At 33.3% G+C, this 19,804-nt stretch overlaps 1 protein-coding gene across 1 annotated transcript in view; it reads right to left on the bottom strand.

The window, feature by feature from the left end:
* The window catches only part of LOC148170952 (uncharacterized), a 30,550-nt gene that overhangs the window by 4,798 nt on the left and 5,948 nt on the right, over window positions 1-19,804 (bottom strand). The window contains exon 2 of the mRNA XM_088041709.1: window positions 2,266-2,625. Coding sequence (XP_087897835.1) covers window positions 2,266-2,625 — 360 coding nt within the window. The remainder of the gene's footprint in view (window positions 1-2,265; window positions 2,626-19,804) is intronic.

Genomic DNA, 19,804 nt, shown 5'->3' with positions numbered 1-19,804 from the left:
TATTTATATTAATAAAGTTGTATTGAAATCAAAAATTCTTAACCTAAAACTTCATAAATTGACATTAGCGATTTTCGTAGGAGGTTGAACCAAGTTAAACTAAAGTCCGTTTTTTTATTAAAAAACCACCAACACCGCACTCTCCCACCACTTTACAACCGGCAACGTCGTCGATGGTGATTTTTTGGTGATAAAATCAAATAGGTTAGTTGCCTAATTGACAATTTGATTACCCAAAACGGCCTTTTAGGCTGTGCCGAGTCTTTTCACTATTAAATCCTTTGATTTGCAATCCAACAGAATGTAAAAGAAACGTTTTTAACGGAAACACTGCCTAATTTTCAGAAATGTCAAAAATTTGACAAGTATTTTCTTACCAAAAATCTCCCTAGGCAACGTTGCCGGTTGTAATGCAGAAGAAGATTGCAGTGTTGGTGGTTTTTAAAAAAAAACGGACTTTACTTACTCCTCATTTATTTTGAATACCGCATTTCAAGGTCATAATTTGTGAAAATTGTGGAGCTCTACGGCAAATTTGAGAAGATTTATCCATTGAATTGAACATAAACGAGTACTGGAACACCCAAAGACCTGTTCGTGATTGTTTTCAATACATAAATCCTCTTAAATTTGTCGTAAAGCTCCACAACTGTCACAAATTATGACCTTGAAATGCGGTATTCAAAATAAATGAGGAGTATTCTCTTGATGCCGTGTGAAAAAGTGGTTGTCTAGATATATCCACTTCAGATGAGTCATTTCCAATGCAGAGCATGTGGTAACAGTTTTTGGAAGCTAATAAACGTTTAACAATATTGGACTTTTAACTTTCTTTATTATTTTTTTTAATATGATTGTGAATAAAATAGTATACAAACCTCGGTAGAAGTTCGATTCCTATCTCTCGAGAAATTGTCCACCTCGGCTGACGCCTCGGTGACAAACTTTTTCTCTCGAGAGGAATCATGAACTTCCCACCTCGGTATGTAATGTACTATTGTTTTGATCTGTGATTCGTTGTATACATTTTCTGCTGTATTTCAAGTTTAGCGTAAACAAGATAACCGCCATTTCCCAAAAAAACACAATTTTTATAATTTATTATGCAAACCTACGGATCAGTAAAAAATAACAAAAAATATGCGCATCAAAAGAATATCCTGGCCATCAAGCAACAATATCTAAAATGTTTGTGATAGTTTGCACATTGAATGAGAAATATTGTTTTTGGTTTCTGTATAAATGTATAAATTAAAGTCTAAGAGAAGCCAAGGTACTAAGGTACCTTTTTTTTGTTGTTTTCGACGTAGTGGATTTATAAAGCCCATTTGAATTCGCGAGTATTTTCGCAAAACTCGAAAATCGCAAAAAGTTATACTTTTTAGGCGTCGCGACGCCACAACTATCGATGATAAAAAACAAATTTTTGGGTCAGCTTCTAGAGCTTTGTCAACTATAAGCGTATGCACATTTTTAAAATTTGATCTTTAAAATTAAAGACAATTTTAGGGCCGGACTCTGTATGTAGTCGACAAGCGAAAGCGTTGGGAAAATTCGTTTGCCTCTCATTTTTCAAAATGGTTTACTCGTTGATTTAACAGACGACTTCTTCTCATAGGCAAATAATCGACACTATTACTGTACACATTTATCAATTATCTATTGTGACACTTGTAGTAGAATTTGTAAATTCTTAATTCCGTAAATTAACGTTAAACTATAAGTTAACTCGAACTTCATGTACTAGTCAAATTAAATTGTGAGTTAACTCAGAACTATTAGTTCAGGACAATGAAAAAACACTTATATGGTAGTTAACTATTGGTTAATTAAAACTGTAAATTAACTAAAGATGGAAAAACCCAGCCTCAGAGAACTATAATATTGGTAACACTGTTTTTCCTTAATCCGTGACTTTGAATTTCAAATTTCGCGCGACTTTGCTCGCATGCTTGATCAGTTTTGTAGAATCAAGTCGTGTTTGAACATGTCGAAAATTGTAAAATTTGATTCAAGTTTAGTTTCTAAAATTCCGAGCGTTTCAAAATGGCAGAAAACCATCAAACTCTGCCAATATTTCGCAAACACGTCCATTATCACCTCCTCAGACAGTTCCACCTCCCCATCGTTTATTTAGAAAACAAGAGTGGTCTGTTCTTGGATCGATCCAGCCAACAAGAAAAAACTTTTATAGCTCCTCAGCAAGTTTTAACGGGTGTTAATTCAGTTACGATTGATAGAATCCCGTTCTTAATTTCCCCTCACCTGCAACAGTGACATTATGAGTCTGCGACGCCAATCTAAAAGCTGGAGCTTCTGTCGACACTTCACATCTGTAAGCTCCGGAGCTTTCCGGTCGTGACAGATCTTTAAGAAGGAGGTCACATCCTTCGGGCATACATTTGCTGCTTTGTTTGTCGACGTGGACACCGGTTACAGGAAACTGTTTGATAGTAACAGAGCCTGCGGGCGTGTAGCGAAAGAACTCCTGGTCGTCTTTGTACCATTTGACGGCGTACAACTCTTCACCGCCCATATCGAATCGGCAGTGCAATTCCATGTCTTTGCGAGGGTCTTGCAGGGCGGGGGCGGTCATGTTTGTGAGGCGGAGGCCCACGCAGCAATCTGAAAAAAAAAGAAAAGGGGTTTGAATGTGGTAAAACATTTCCATTTATTTGGTTCGGCTATAAATTTTGTATTCGACCGGGCAATGATTAAAATATTAGCCTTTTGGCAATTTGGTTGCACCACAATAATGCAAACTTCATAAAAATGGCAATTATTTAAAACCGGCATTAAAACCACAAAACATGCCACTCAATAATGATTTTTATCATTAAAATTAATAAGCACCAGTGAACAGACAGCAACAATGGCACTGCAGCCAATTTCAGCGCCCCTTTTGTGTATTTTCGCTCGCCCTGAAGCGTTCGTTCGTAATTTTTCACCCACGTTCGAATCGTATCGAACGAGGAAAAAATAAACGTTACAACGGACAGTTATGACATTTTTTCGCTGTCGCTTCTTCCATGTCCTTTTTTCCTTCAAATTGTTAATTGGTCCCTAGACATCCGTTTTCCGCTCGTTTTTTTGCACTTGTTCGGCGTGTGTGTGTTTTTTATCGCTCGTTTCCGCTGGAATAACGAACGACTTCGGAAGTTGGCTCGGACGGGAATTGCAGACTTTCGTGGTGCTAATTTTCGGAAATTTATAATGGCGAGCTTCATTTAAAATTGCCAGTAATTAACTCGTACCTATATCACCTTCTGCTGTGTAGACATGACAGCCACAAGCTCGGCGATTCATCAATAAACTGATTTGATATAAGCTCGTTTTAATCCCTAAAGATCAATTTGACGATGCACAGAAGGCTTAATCGAAATATGGAATCGTAATCAATATCGGGTGATTATTAAGGGGAAAGCTGAAGATGTGCGGCCAAAACGTGGACGGAATTTTATCGGAAAGTTTTTTAATTAAAAATGTCAATTTCTAGTCCTGCTGTGATTAATGATTAATTCGATAAGTTTGCTATACGCGAGCTTAAAGAAAATCAAATATTTTTAACTTAAATTTGATCACAATGAAACCACTAAAATTTATCTGCGAAGCCTAAAAACGTAGGAATTAGGACAACAGCATCGACTTGGAGTAACTCAAAGCCGAAATAAATGTTGTCGTAAAGTAAAGTACGGCGATTACCCGCTTAATCAGAGGATCTTCTTAAAATCCCCCCAATTAAATTTATTTTCTCAAAATGAAGCGCATCTTTCCCTTAAATTATGAACATCCACCTATCAGCCACCCTTCGTTTAATATGCATGATATTTACACATTTAATTCTAAATCTAAGGGTCTGTGTCATTGTCTAACTCAGTTTGTTCAGTAAACACTATTATAGAGGGAATAAATTTGCAATTTAAAGCACAAATTGACAAGTATGGCGGCTAAAATAGGATAATATTTGAGATAAGTCAGTGGAAGCTTTGTGTTAAAATATGATAAAACACGTGATTTAGAAGAAGCAGATTTTACAGGTTTCTTTATCATCGGCGGATGCAAATGAGTTCATGTAACATCGACGCCAAACTCTGAAATTTTCTTAAGCAAATATTGTTCATCCCGGAACAATTGAACTATAACTATAAAGTTTACAGCGGCACAGTTTCAGTTTAGTTAATAATTTCAAATAGAGATGTGTTTTCTTACCAATTAAATTACCCAGATGGGAGCCACGCCCGTTTTACCTCGTTTCGAATTTGTCCCGTCTCCCCTAGACGCAATAACCTGCGGCTAGATGTCTCCAATATTTGCACAGTATAATCACTTTCCTCCAGCAAATAAAGAGCAGATTAGTGTGAATGTGGCCGTATTCACAAAAAATGTCAAATATTTCAAAGTTGTGTTTACACTCAATAAATTCCGCGCGAGTCGTAAAGTACGAAAACTTGCCACATACATCCTACAAAAGACAGACATGTCTCAATAAAGAAGCGGACGATTGAAATAAAAGAAATCCGTCGTTAAAACTTTGCAATCGAAGACAAACTTTAAAATTAACAATTCTCTTAAAATCTCCACATAAAAGATCCAGGATTGTTACGGTGCTACGATGCTTGAACAAGAAGGAAGGATTTTGATTCTCGGTCGTTCGCGTTTCCCCATTTATAATATGATAAGCGGATTGTAACTGTTGGAGTTTGACCAAGAGACAAATTGCTTACTCGTGTTATTCCTAAAGGAACGATTCGTCGTCTATATATAAGATCGTCTTTATCTCTCAGGACACCGGTTCGAGTACAGGAACAGGAACGATATCCTGGTTTATTGCTCTAATTAAACGATAGGATTGTAAATTTCGACAAGACACAAACTCCGGTTTTAATTTCGAGTGAACGGGGTTTATTGGAAACGAATAAAATAAAAAACTTTGCCAGTTCATGGTTTAGTACCAGTCCACCCAAATCTGCTCCAGTAGTGAAAATCCCACATTGCCTCCAATTACCCTTAATTAATATCTCACTTCACTTGCAACTAAGAGCGGAATTAGTTTAAGTTATTTATAGCTTATAATTAGAGACAGTTTCAAACTGCGTCCAGCTATTGATCCCGTCAGCACGGACGTAATAAAATCAAACTGTCCTCCTGCTGCAATTAACAAAAATTTTCGCTTGATTCAAGTAGTAATCAATTCAGTAGATGTTGTAAATTATGTATCAGTCTTTACAATGGAGAGTCCATTGCAATGGAAACGCTACATTGATGAGTTTTGTTGAACTAGGTCGTACATGTTTTGTACATGTTATAGTTTCCCAACAATGCCCTTTGTGTTTAATATTATCCCAACGAATTGGATTAAAAATTGCTTTGAGAGCTGAGCGCTAAATTGCTGCAATCAAAATAAGAAAGGGAATTGCCTACTTTATTACAGAATTTTCAGGTTTCATTCTAAACAATGTGCAATTAATTAGGGTGATACTTTAGCGAACTAGTATCTTAATAATTAAAAAAAGTCTTTGGAATTTGGCATAAAAGCGGATGTTATTTAGTTTTCTAATGACCATAAACATCTTTTCAGCCATTCTTGTTTGTATACATTTGGCAAGTCCTTTCACCCTCCTTTGATCTGGCCTCTTTTATGCAACTCAACAGACCGCGAAAATAAATAAGACGTTTTACTGATCGTTCAAAAAAGTGTCTTTCAAAGCCTTATCCGTCGAAAAAGTGACTTTCTTCAAATTCTTCAAAAAAGCCAGATTCTAGTGATCCAATAAATTTGTAGCACTAAAATTATAGAAAAAAATAAGAATTTTAAAGAAAGATGTCGAAAATAATTTTTGCTTGAACCAAAAAATCAAATATTCTAAAATTTCTAAAATTTGAATCACTGCTTTAATAATATTGTAACTTTGAACAGTTGATAAACAACTCAAAAATAGTAACCTCTTTAAATTTTATAGCTGTAGCACTAAAATTATAGAAATTATCCATTTTAAAGGAAGATGTCGCAAATTTTCGCTTGTACCAAAAAATCAAAATTTGAATCACTGCTTCAATAATATTGTAACTTTGAACAGTTAATAAACAACTCAAAAATAGTGACCTTTTTAAATTTCATAGCTGTAGCACTAAAATTATAGAAATTACCAATTTTAAAGGAAGATGTCGCAAATTTTTGCTTGTACCAAAAAATCATAATTTTTAAAATTTGAATCACTCCTTTAATAATAATGTAACTTTGAACAGTTAATAAACAACTCAAAAATAGTGACCTCTTTAAATTTCATAGCTGTAGCACTAAAATTATAGAAATTACCAATTTTAAAGGAAGATGTCGCAAATTTTTGCTTGTACCAAAAAATCATAATTTTTAAAATTTGAATCACTCCTTTAATAATAATGTAACTTTGAACAGTTAATAAACAACTCAAAAATAGTGACCTCTTTAAATTTCATAGCTGTAGCACTAAAATTATAGAAATTACCAATTTTAAAGGAAGATGTCGCAAATTTTTGCTTGCACCAAAAAATCATAATTTTTAAAATTTGAATCACTGCTTTAATAATAATGTAACTTTGAACAGTTAATAAATAACTCAAAAATAGTGACCTCTTTAAATTTCATAGCTGTAGCACTAAAATTATAGAAATTACAAATTTTAAAGGAAGATGTCGCAAATTTTTGCTTGTACCAAAAAATCAAAATATCTAAAATTCTTCAAAAAGATTGGATTTTTATGTAAAAAGGCGCGAGATAGACGATGGCGTAAAGGATTTCTTTTTATTTTTTGTTCTTTCGAAGATATCGGTTATTAAACATTTAGATATCAAAAAGTTTAAACGGCCATAACTCGGTTATTTTTTGTCGTGTGTCGATTTTAAATCCAGTTTTGGAATCTTCGTGAAATTTTGCGTAAAATGAGATTAAACATAATGTGGACATAAAAGCGGAAGATGTTATTTAGTCCTCTAATAACCATAAAAATCGTTTCTGCAATTCTTGCATGTATACATTTGGCAAATCCCTCCACCCTCCTTTGATCTGGCCTCGTTTATGCAACGAAACAGACCGCGAAAATAAATAAGACGTTTCACTGTTCGTCCAAAAAAGTGTGTCTTTCAAAGCCTTATCCGCCTTGAATACGAAAATGTATCCGAGCTTCCACCCACGACTTTCCGAACACGTTTTAAGCAAATGTTGGCATAGAGATCGATCGTACCTGACCAGTCATTTTTCCGAATGATTGTAAAATTACCTCGCTCCTAATTAAATTTGATGGTGGTTGTTAGAACAAGCTCGGAAACTGAACCACTTTTATGCCCGAGGCAATTATTTTAGCTGGAGACTAGTCGGAAACGCTGCGTTGCCAGATTTTTTTGTCGGGAAAAAGTCGTGTAATGGATGAACGAACCGATCAAAAATCGATCATTTCCGTATTACGTTAAGAAACAAACGGTGGTTGTTTGGTGTTTCCGGTTCCGGGGTATGATTTATAAATAGGAAGCGGTTAATTGCGCGTCGTTTTTTTCGGGGATTTTTGGTTGATTAAGTTTGTCACATCTCGTGAATAACAGCCCTCGAGTCCGCATCCCTCGGAAATTGCGAAATAATATTGAAAATAATCTGGCGCGAGTGTGTCAGACTGGCTTCTCGTCCCGGGATAATTGCATTTAATAACCCTTTTCGCTCCCTCTGGTCTATGATTGGATCGAGGTTTCGAGACAATGAAGCTTTTATCTATTTCGACACATCCCATTATGGTGTTTTATGTATTTTTTTCCTAATGAAAATGGGCGCCGAAACGTCGTTATTTGTTGTAGAGTCAAGGTAAGAGCTCTCCTTTTTCATCATCATCCAGGCAACGTAATATGGATGTTGTGCGTCCTTAGGGAACATCTTCCCCCTCGATTCCCGATAGCTTTCCGGGAGCTAATGTTACATAATAATCGTTTCAGATTCATTTCGTTACAGGATTACCACGACACGACACGAATAATGAAATGAAAAATTCAAACGATTTATATTAATAAAACAACTTTTATGCAAGACGCTCGAAAAAATTCCAGATTTTCCAGTTGCTTTTATCTCCACAATTAAGCCGTTTAATCCCTCCGATTTACAATCTTCTAATTTGCATGTTATTACAGAACCCATCCCGTAAAATTCATTTACCGCGACTATACATTTCCAAGTGTTATTACCGCAATACTTTTCATCTCTTTCACGGCGGCGGCCCTTAATTATTCTGAAATAAATGTTGCAACATAAGCTCGAAAAGAGCAGAAACCATCATGGCGGCAATTGAAAATTCCATTTCCGTTGATAAAATCGCAACCGCCTTCGCGCCATTTTAATCCGTCACACACAAAACCGGCGATTGCGAGCTGACGAAACTTCCAAGTGTATAAATTAACTCGCCGAAAAAATATTACTTTGAATGCATCGGCCCGACATTTTATGCATCACTGGAACTTGGCCTTGTTTGCTGGAAACTCGGAAAAAGTTTAAATATCTGTTTGAATTTCTAGGGAAGTTATAAATTATGACGATTTATTTAGTTTCAGAATTATTAAAATTATCTTCCGGCGATTCCGCCACTTACAACTTACAGGTTTTTCACGATTTAGAATCTAGTTGGCTGCTTTTTTTTTTCCGAAACAACTTAGAAAAATTATTCCTTGTCAAATGATTGATTTTTTTCCCTTAAAGATTCTCCTAAACTAAATAAAGCTAGAATGACAACATTTTATAAAATTATTATTTTTCAAAAATTCAATCTTCTAAAATTTGAATTACTGGTCGATTAATTTTCCAATTTGGTAGAGATAATAAACGGCTCTAAAATAGTAACCTTCCCAAATTTTAGAGCTGTAACATTAAAATTATAGAAATTACGAATTTTAAAGAAAGATGTCGCAAAATTTTTGCTTGGACTAAAAAATCAAAATTTATAAAATTTCTAAAATTTGAATTACTTGTCCAATAATTTTGCAACTTTGTAGAGCTAATAAACGACTCAAAAATAGTAACCTTCCCAAATTTTATAGTTGTAGCACTAAAATTATAGAAAATACGAATTTTAATGGAAGATTCGCACATTTTTGTTTGGACTAGAAAAATCAAAATTTCTAAAATTTGAAATACTGGTCCAATAATTTTCCAATTCAGTAGAGATAATAAACGACTTATAAATAGTAACCTCTCTAAATTTTATAGCAGTAGCACTAAAATCATGGCCCACTGAATCTTAATATTTGGCCGTCTCAAAAGATAACTTTTCATTGTTGTAAAATGACTTTGATTGCATACGGTGAGTGCAGGCATCTCTTGGCACACGTTTTCACTAATAAACGTCATTTGACTATCAAAATGACACTTTGCTGTCAGAATTACCTGAAGAATTTTTTTATTCAATCATTTCATTCAGTCTAAAAAGACGCCTTTCTTATATTTAAGTTTGTTATTCTGGACAATTATTGCTCATAGCTTAACAGCAATGTAAGTATTTTAATAAATTTTCTCGTTCCGAAAGTTTTTTTTAGCTAAAATTGTTATTTTGCTCGTTCTGGGAATGAAAATCCACACATTCTGTATAGATATCATAAAGAACTAGCCCATGGACTAACTGTATGTTAATAAATTACTATATGTCTGCTACATGAAAGTAGTTTTTGAACAAACAAAGAAAAAGTTAATCAACAAGCACGGTTGACCACCAATATTTATTTGGAGTACATAATATAACGTAAACAGGAACACAATGGTAAAGAAAAAGGGAAAAATCAACGAAACTCACAACTTCAAAACTTTTCTACTTGTGGGCTTAAAGGTTATAGATTTTTTCTTCAGATTATCTGTATTTTCTCTGCAGATGTTATCCAAAATAGGCTTTACAATGGAGTGGACAATAAGGTCACATAATTCATTTTTATGATCGACGCAGTTAAAAAGAGGGTTTTGTTTTAGAGGAGGCCCAAGGATTTCACTTAACTGTCTACCAGCTTTTATGTGTTTGATGAAAGGTAAAATTTGAGGAACAAGATCTGATAAGTGTTTAAGAATTCCGACAAATTTAGAACTAGGATAATTCAGCTTTCCGTGGTCTTGTAACATAATGAGTTTCATTAGCGGCCCTGGAATTGTAGTGCACAGTAGTGGCGTTAAACAATTATCGCAGTGAATTAATTTATCAATTTTTTTAATGATATATCCAGCAACGAACGCCACTGACGCCGCATAAATGCTCTCATCTGTAGCTATTTGCGAAGATAATCGTTGGATGTGGAAATTTAACGTTTTTGGTAATACCAACAACTGTTTATTCTGTTCCTCTTCTTCATCCGTAGATGATACCATAGATGCTGAGCTGGTATAATCAATGTTACTTGCAATATTAGAAGACGTGGATGCCTTGACAATACCACAACGAAGAATTTGCCTGAGAGCGTATTCAGCCGCTCTGGCATCGGTTGTATCATTAGAGCCTCCTTTAATCCGAACATGTGAGAACATAGCCTCGACAGCGTCAGAGCTAAAAGAACGCGTGAGGACGTAGTAAAATCCTACTTGCTCCAAGAGAAATTTGATGCAAAGGCTCGTACTTCTGGAGGTAAATTTCATAGCATGAGCTGTTTCTTTTGAAAGGCCACGAACTCCCGCACTCTCTGAAGTCTGCTGAATGTCATCAATTTAATTTGGAAATGTTTCATCCAACCACTGGAGTCTTTCATCCGTTACATCGACATAGGGTGCAACGTCGCTGTTTAAAGAACGAATGTAATGTGTTCGATTTGTCACATTGTGTACTTGGAAGAATCGATACATATTTTCCATGTAGCAAATGGTACCACCCGAATCTTGAAATTCTTGGTGTTCTTCCTCCATCAAAAATTTTATTGATGCCGTTACAGGTGGTGAAAAGACTTGTACTGCTCGTAGAACATTCATTTTATCGAAATTTGTAGGGAACAAATGTTTTTTGGTCAAATATCTGACTGGTTTTATCGGCAATCCTTGTTGAAGTTGATGCAATTTTTTCAAGAAATTTGAAGAAATAACGCCGTCAGTAGAATACATATCGTGGTCGAGAAATAAGGATCGAGCATTTTTGATAATATGACAATAATCAAAATTTAGAAAGAGCGGAATGTGTGTCAAAATTGGATGATCAATATAATTTTTCAGTTCACCACCAGAAAGATTTTTGAACAAGGCAATATTCGAAGCGTGATTGTCAGTAACGAGTCGCAAAACGATAAAACCACAAACACTTAAAAGCTTCAAAATGCTTAAATTTAAAGCAGTAAACTGTGCTGTGGTTAATTTTGCGTGAAAGAAGTACCCTGCTGGAATAGTATACTTCGTGGATAACCCATGAACCACAAAACAGAGCATTTGATTGGCTATTTGAGGTTTCTTACCGATCGGTCCATTTTTCGTAGTATCTAGCCCATATATTTGATCTTCCGCTCTATTATAATGTAGTTTTTCTTTAATAGACATGTCATCAATGATTAGTGAGCACACTCTTTCTACTGTTTTTTCTAAATTTGAAATTTCAGCAATCAAACGTTGTCTACATAAATCATTGCTTCCTTTAGAGTGGCCTAGATATCGCGATAATGTGGATTTAGATGGCAATTTAATTATATTTCTTCGACAATGTTCATAGCCTTTTGGGGATGAAAATCTCCAAACCGTACACATTCGGACTGATATCTCACACCAACGTAGACTCTTCTTTTTATAATTTTTAATCAAGTCCAAGAGAAATACGGCCGCTGGATCCGCCTCTTCAGCATCTTCAAATATTTGATTGACCAGATTTAGTTTCTTGCTTTCATGTTCTACATCTTCTTCTAACTTTTTAATTTTCTCCAAACTCTTAGAATATTGCTCATTCAGTTTTTTTAATTTTAATAATAAAATTTTGTTGTGATATTGTAGATCCTTTACTTGATTTTTTGAAATAGACTCGACTTGAGTGGCTTTTGAATTTTGCTCGAATTGCTGTTCTATAAAATTGATACCAAAACTCTAAAAGCAATGCGGTACAATAGCTGGAAAAATCAAAAATGAAGTATGAACTTACATTCGTGTCTACAAATGGAGAAGGAACTGCTCTCTTACTGAGACCAATCTTATTTTTATAATCTATTAAATCGGAATCAGTGAAGTGGTTTTTACAAATTACGGAATAGTCTCCTATTTTGGAAGTATCTGTAGTGGATAAAATAATTTGTGAATTAATAATGTTGCATTCATTTTTGGGAATTGGTTACCACATAAACCTTTAAGAGCTTCAAACCATTGTGTTCGTAAGGGAACTAATGTTGGAAATTCAAAGAGGGGTTTATTTGTATTAGCACAAACTACACATTTTCGACCCATTTTTGACAGAAATGCTGGCACATAAATTCTTATTTATGAATTAACTATAGCAGCAATTTTTATTCATCATTATTACAAAATTTGAAATTCCCGCAGCAATCCGGGCCCATTATTGTTCAGTTACCGAAAAATTTCACAGATGACTCCACTAACCGTATTCCAAGGCATGCTTTATAAAACCGCATTTCCGTACGCGTTGGGAGAGCCATATATAAAGATTTTAGTCAGCCATGCTAAAATTATAGAAATTACGAATTTTAATGGAAGATGTCGCACATTTTTGATTAGACTAAACGATCAAAATTTTTAAAATTTCTAAAATTTGAATTACTTGTCCAATAATTTTTCCACTTGGTAGAGCTAATAAGCGACTCAAAAATAGTAACCTTCTCAAATTTCATAGTTGTAGCAGTAAAATTATAGAAATTACAAGTTTTGATGGAAGATGTCGCAAATTTTTATTTACTTGGACTATAAAATCAAAATTTCTAAAATTTGAATTACTTGTTCAATAATTTTGCAACTTGATAAAGCTAATAAACAACTCAAAAGTAGTAACCTCCTCAAATTTCATACCGGTAGCACTAAAATTATAGAAATTAGGAATTTTAAAGAAAAATGTCGCAAATTTTAGCTTGGACTAAAAAATCAAAATAATTAAATTTTCTAAAATTTGAATTATTTGTCCAATTCTTTACAATTTTGTGGAGCTAATAAAAGACTCAAAAATAGTAGTAATCTCCCCAAATTTCATAGTTATAGCAGTAAAATTATAGAAATTATAAATTTTGATGGAAGATGTCGCAAATTTTTACTTGGACTATAAAATCAAAATTTCTAAAATTTGAATTACTTGTTCAATAATTTTGCAACTTGATAAAGCTAATAAACAACTCAAAAGTAGTAACCTCCTCAAATTTCATACCGGTAGCACTAAAATTATAGAAATTAGGAATTTTAAAGAAAAATGTCGCAAATTTTAGCTTGGACTAAAAAATCAAAATAATTAAATTTTCTAAAATTTGAATTACTTGTCCAATTCTTTTGTAATTTTGTGGAGCTAATAAAAGACTCAAAAATAGTATTCTCCCCAAATTTCATAGTTATAGCAGTAAAATTATAGAAATTACAAGTTTTGATGGAAAATGTCGCAAATTTTTACTTGGACTATAAAATCAAAATTTCTAAAATTTGAATTACTTGTTCAATAATTTTGCAACTTGATAGAGCTAATAAACAACTCAAAAGTAGTAACCTCCTCAAATTTCATACCGGTAGCACTAAAATTATAGAAATTACGAATTTTAAAGAAAAATGTCGCAAATTTTAGCTTGGACTAAAAAATCAAAATTATTAAATTTTCTAAAATTTGAATTACTTGTCCAATTCTTTTGTAATTTTGTGGAGCTAATAAAAGACTCAGAAATAGTAATCTCCCCAAATTTCATAGTTATAGCAGTAAAATTATAGAAATTACAAATTTTGATGGAAGATGTCGCAAATTTTTACTTGAACTAACAAATCAAAGTTTCTAAAATTTGAATTACTTGTTCAATAATTTTGCAATTTGATAGAGCTAATAAACAACTCAAAAGTAGTAACCTCCTCAAATTTCATACCGGTAGCACTAAAATTATAGAAATTACGAATTTTAAAGGAAGATGTCGCAAATTTTAGCTAGGACTAAAAAATCAAAATTATTAAAATTTCTAAAATTTGAATTACGTGTCCAATTCTTTTGCAATTTTGTGGAGCTACTAAAAGACTCAAAAATAGTAGTAATCTCCCTAAATTTCATAGTTATAGCAGTAACATTATAGAAATTACAAATTTTGATGGAAGATGTCGCAAATTTTTACTTGAACTAACAAATCAAAGTTTCTAAAATTTGAATTACTTGTTCAATAATTTTGCAACTTGATAAAGCTAATAAACAACTCAAAAGTATTAACCTCCTCAAATTTTATACCGGTAGCACTAAAATTATAGAAATTACGAATTTTAAAGAAAGATGTCGCAAATTTTAGCTTGGACTAAAAAATAAAAATTATTAAAATTTCTAAAATTTGAATTACTTGTCTAATTTTTTTATAATTTGGTAAAGCTAATAAAAGACTCAAAAACAGTAGCCTCCCTAAATTTCATGGTTGTAGCACTGAAATTATAGAAATTACGAATTTTAATTTAAGATGCAAATGTTGCTTGATCTAAAAAATTAAAATTTCTAAAATTTGAATTACTCTAATAATTCTGCAATTTGGTGGAGTTAATAAATGACTCAAAAATAGTAACCTCCTCAAATTTCATAGCTGTAGCACTAAAATTATAGAAATTACGAATTTTAATGGAAGATGTCGCAAATTTTTGCTTAGACTAAAAAATCAAAATTTCTAAAATTTGAATTACTTGTTTAATAATTTAGCAACTTGGTAGAGCTAATAAACGACTTAAAAGTAATAACCTCCTCAAATTTCATAGTTGGCTTCTTTTTTTTCCGATAAAATTTATAAAAATTATTCCTTGTCAAATGGTTGAACTTTTTTCCTCTTAGAGTTGCCTACATTTTATTCAAATTTTCCCAATAAAATATTTTCTCGGTTCGTTTGGGCAGCATCTCGAAAATGAAGGAGCGCTAATAAAATTACAGCATTTATTTCGAATTACAGTCAGCTTCTCGCAAACTGAAACCGACTCTTGTAAGATGAACGAAACTCGGAGGAAAAAAAAGAGAAGAATTAATTGTTGCGGAATTGATCCGTCTCGATTGATTGATTCTTATAGAAAATATCGCTTTACGCTTCCATTTATGAACATCACGTTGCAGCTTTAGGTGAGCAAAAAAAGCAGGAAAAGCTGCAATATTAGATTACAGTCTGACAGAAGTTATAAATTGTGCTCGTGAAATGTTTCAACTTTTCAAAGATTGCCGACCGCCACTACATACAAACCTGTTGGGAATTCTTTTTCATCGAGCTGGATAGACGACTTTCTCGATAAATTATTTTTTAAATCGACATCAAGCGTAAAACTTGCACATAACCGCGATAAAACTCTAGTTTGTTCTATGTCACAGAACGCCAACATCAATCATAAAAACATGCTCGGAACGGTGTTTAACCGCGCGTTTTTCAAAAGCAAAAAGGGACGTTTGTTGGGAATTATGTTTTTTTCTGTGTCAATAAATGGACGGGAAAAAATTGAAAAGGGCTGACAAATTGGGACAACACTGATACGAGCTGACCCCGAAAATATTTATACGAATTCTACACGCTGTACGCCAAGTTTCCCGTCTTTATTAAGAACACGAAATGAATAATGGAACTTTTTGTTGATTTTTAATTAAAATTTAACAAAGCATAAAAATGAATATGCATTAACAGATTATGTGGAGCATTTAAATTTACTTAGAAACTTTATATTCTTTACTTAACTAGCTTTTTTCCCCTCCGAACTTTTAACCATCATTTGTCCTATTAACTAATTTTTTTCCATTTATTCACCCTGAAAAGAAGTGCGAACCTTTTCATCAAACCCTCGTGGGTCCAAAAGCGACGAAATCATGTAAATTCGTCTGTCAAGACTTGTAATAATTCCTTAGCTGATTAGTGTCACATTTTGCGAGCTCTTTCAGACATGATGAATCAATTGGAATACGCTGAAATGAAAAATTGCTCCAATTTTTATTTAATTTCGCCGTGAGAAATACAAGGAAGCAATTTTACGCCGGCGTCTTTCCCCGCGCCCCCACGACGAGTAAATACGTTTTAAATCTTGTGTTTCAGTCGGTAACGAGAAAAATTCTAATTTCGTGGATTTTTTGAGGGACGTTTTATTCCGCTTTGAGAAACTATGTTAGATGTAAATAAAGATGGAGGTGCAAGTAAAAGAGACTCCGGTAAAACGTTTTTGTTTAGAGAAAGAGTGATGTTTTCTTTAGGCGAAACTAAGTTTTCAAAGTGGATTTTAAATAACGTGAGATGAAGAGAAAACACTTGGGTAATGACTCTTATGTTGGAGTTCCTGATTACCTGTTGAGGGTATTATTTTGGTTAACATAAACAAGTTTCAATTAAGCTCCGGGAAAAGAAAGCGGCGTTTAAGTACTATTATTCGTTTCAGCTATAGAAATTGAGATCGTAAAAGATAACTCTAATTGCATTAAAGTCAACACAAAAGTGAGAGCTTTAATGTCTGAAGCTCAATACGCGATTTTACACTAATGAACGAGATTATTATATGCTTATGCTAGCTCTTTTCAAAAATGATTTTAGAAATTCCTCCAAGACAAAAATTCTTTTAAATAGAAGAAACAAGTTTGTAATTGGGCGCCTCCATTCATCGCTTCCACCTTCCTCGCCTTTGTTTGTTTATTTTCGACGTGAGCTTTCATCGGGCGTCATAAACAGGTGTCATCAATTCCTCGAGGCGAACTTCCGTAATCTGATTAAAAGCTCCGATCCGATTTATTTATTTTACAAGAAAAATGTCGAAATAAACACGTCCATGATGGACCCTTCCTCCTGTGAATTACGGATGTTGTTGTGTGGAAAGTAGACAGTTCGAACAGGCGAATAACGAATGTTGGGTGGCCATCAAAAGGTCACCGAATAAATCTGTTTGTCGTACGTAATGAACAGAATAATGAATAGGTGCCAACATATATCTTGATATCGGAATTATTTATGGCGCTCTAGGCTGAAGAGGAACGGGCTTTTACTAGCTCTGGCGACGTTATATCAAAACTATTGTGGTGGCTGAAACGCGAAAACAACGAGGCGAACGAAAGAAGAGGAGATATTTCTTGTCGACACGAAGAACCATGCGTAATCATGGTGGCTATAATTACAATAAAACTTCCCATAAATTCCTTCTTTTCCGCGACTTTATATCAAAACTATTGTGTTCGCAACGATTTATCGCACGCCAACATTAATTCTTCGCAACAACGCCCTCGCGATCATGTTTAATCGAAATCGGAGGAAATCCACCGAGGGACTCGTCTCTCCGAAACCAAATAAAGCTCGAATGAAACGGATTTTTGTACAGATCGAGAATGCACTCCTGTAATTGCAGGAAAGATACATTTCCGTCTGCAACTGGCAAGAACTGGATTGAGTGAAGGATTTAATTTTATTACGTTCCAGGAGGGAAAGTTTTGCGAGGCAATTTATGGAAGTATATTTTTTTTTAAACTAAAATTTCTAAAATTTGGATTTTTTGCTCTATAATTTTGAAAATTGCTGCAGTTAATATAAGACTCGAAAGTAGTAATCTTTCAAAATTTTATAGCTGTAGCACTAAAATTATAAAAGTTACGAATTATAATGGAAAATGTCGCAAATTTTTGCTTCGACTAAAAAATCAAAATTTCTAAAATTGGAATTACTGCTCTAATAATTTTGTAACTAGATAGAGTTAACAAGCAATTTAAAAATAGTGATCTTTCCAAATTAGTTATAGCACCCAAATTATAGAATTTACGAATTTTAATAAAAGATGTCAGAATTGTGCTTCGACTACCTAAGAAAACCAAAACTTCTAAAATTTGAATTACTGGTCCAATATTTTTGCAATTTGATAGAGTTAATAAATCACTCAAAAATAGTAGCCTCCCCAAATTTCATAGTTATTACACCGAAATTGTAGAAGTTACGAATTTTATTAAAAGATATTCGAAATTTTTGCTTAAACTAAAAACTCGAAATTTCTAAAATTGGAATTACTGGTCCAAAAATTTTGCAACTTGGTAGAGTTAATAAATGACTCAAAAATAAGTTATAGCACAGAAATTGTAGAAGTTACGATTTTTTTTGAAAGATGTCGCAAATTTTTGCTTGGACTAAAAAATCAAAATTTCTAAAATTAGAATTATATTGCTCTAATAATTTTGTAACTTTGTAGAGTTAACAAACAATTTAAAAATAATAACTTTCCATAATTTCATAGTTATAGCACCCAAATTATAGAAGTTACGAATGTTAATAAAAGATGCCAGAAATTTTTGCTTGGACTACCTAAGAAAATCAAAATTTCTAATATTTGAATTACGGGTCCAATATTTTTGCAATTTGGTAGAAATAATAAACGTCTCAAAAATAGTAACCTTTAAAAATTTGATAGTTATGGGACCGAAAATATAGAAGTTACACTGTTGAACTTAAAGAAAATAGAGCAAAACGGACTTCATATTTGAAATCAGGAAGTCATTCTACTTTAGAAATGATTTTCCACTTTTTTGGTACAATTTTTTATTGACCACAAACTCATCGTGTTGACGTGTTTTTTAAAATCAATTGTTTTGTCAAACTGTGATTTTATTTTGACGAAAAATTAAATTCTCGGGATGTTTTATTATCAATACAACTGACGAAGTTTGCAGACATAAAAGCGTAAAAATCCTTTGTTGCCTTTCAAACAATGCAGTGTGTATTGGATAATAATTAATAATTAAACTCGTGGCATTTGATTGAAAATGAACTTTGACTATGGTGCAAAATTATTATTTTTAGAGCAAACACCAGCTAATAAGAACATTTTTTTTTATTTTAAGGCCATAGATTTTGCAATAAATAAAATATTTGAATTAACCGGAGAGTTTTGATTAAAAAAAGGCTGAAATCCACAATAACGTTGTTATTTAATTTTGTTGCAAAACGTGAAATATTAAATATTTAAATTAATACAAAAATTGCAAAAGTAAATTAAAACTTATGTAGTTTGTAATAAAAGCGTAAAAATCCTTTGTTGTCAGTGAAACAACGCATGAATTGGATAAATAAAAAAATAATAAAATAACTGTGTTGGCTGTATTAAAATTATTTAATGTTAATGAGATTTAGATGTTTGCATTTGAAAGCGAGCTCTTCGCTGCATTCTCTTTTAATATAACTCAGTCGTATTTTATTTCAAGTTGCAGTTTCAGAAAAGATTAAAAGGTGTGCTCGGAATTGATTACATTGTCAACAAAATGCGATTAACTTTCTGAAAGCTTTGTAATCCGTCTTAGGCACACCTTCTAATCTCTTTCAGGGTGGTATGCTGCGTGGACGAGAAATAGAAATTGAAGGAACTGACAATAATGGATTAGTTACACCCGTAAAAATGTAAGAAAAATGTTGTTTGGTCATACCAGCGCCAGCAAGCCCCAATAAAACTAACTTTAATGAACTATAAGAATTTCTTCTATCTTTTATCTCTCCAAGTTCACATCCTCATTTATTCGAACATCACAAAGCGTAATCCAGTGGCCTCATCTTGATTTCTTTGATACAAACAAAGCGACTTAACTGACAGAAGAGATGAGGGTCCAGAATTAAAAATGTAGACGAAATGAAGCAACGAAAGCTTTCATGTTTAAAAATACAAACGCGCGGAATCGTTAACCGCAAATTATTTCAGACGTTTGGGGCATGT

This window comes from Gnatocerus cornutus, chromosome 7 (assembly GCF_029298725.1).
Source record: "Gnatocerus cornutus isolate USDA-ARS CGAHR chromosome 7, icGnaCorn1.1, whole genome shotgun sequence".
Taxonomy (NCBI): domain Eukaryota; kingdom Metazoa; phylum Arthropoda; class Insecta; order Coleoptera; family Tenebrionidae; genus Gnatocerus; species Gnatocerus cornutus.
The sequence above is the reverse complement of the archived record's forward strand: the minus strand, read 5'-3'. Positions and strand labels throughout refer to the sequence as shown.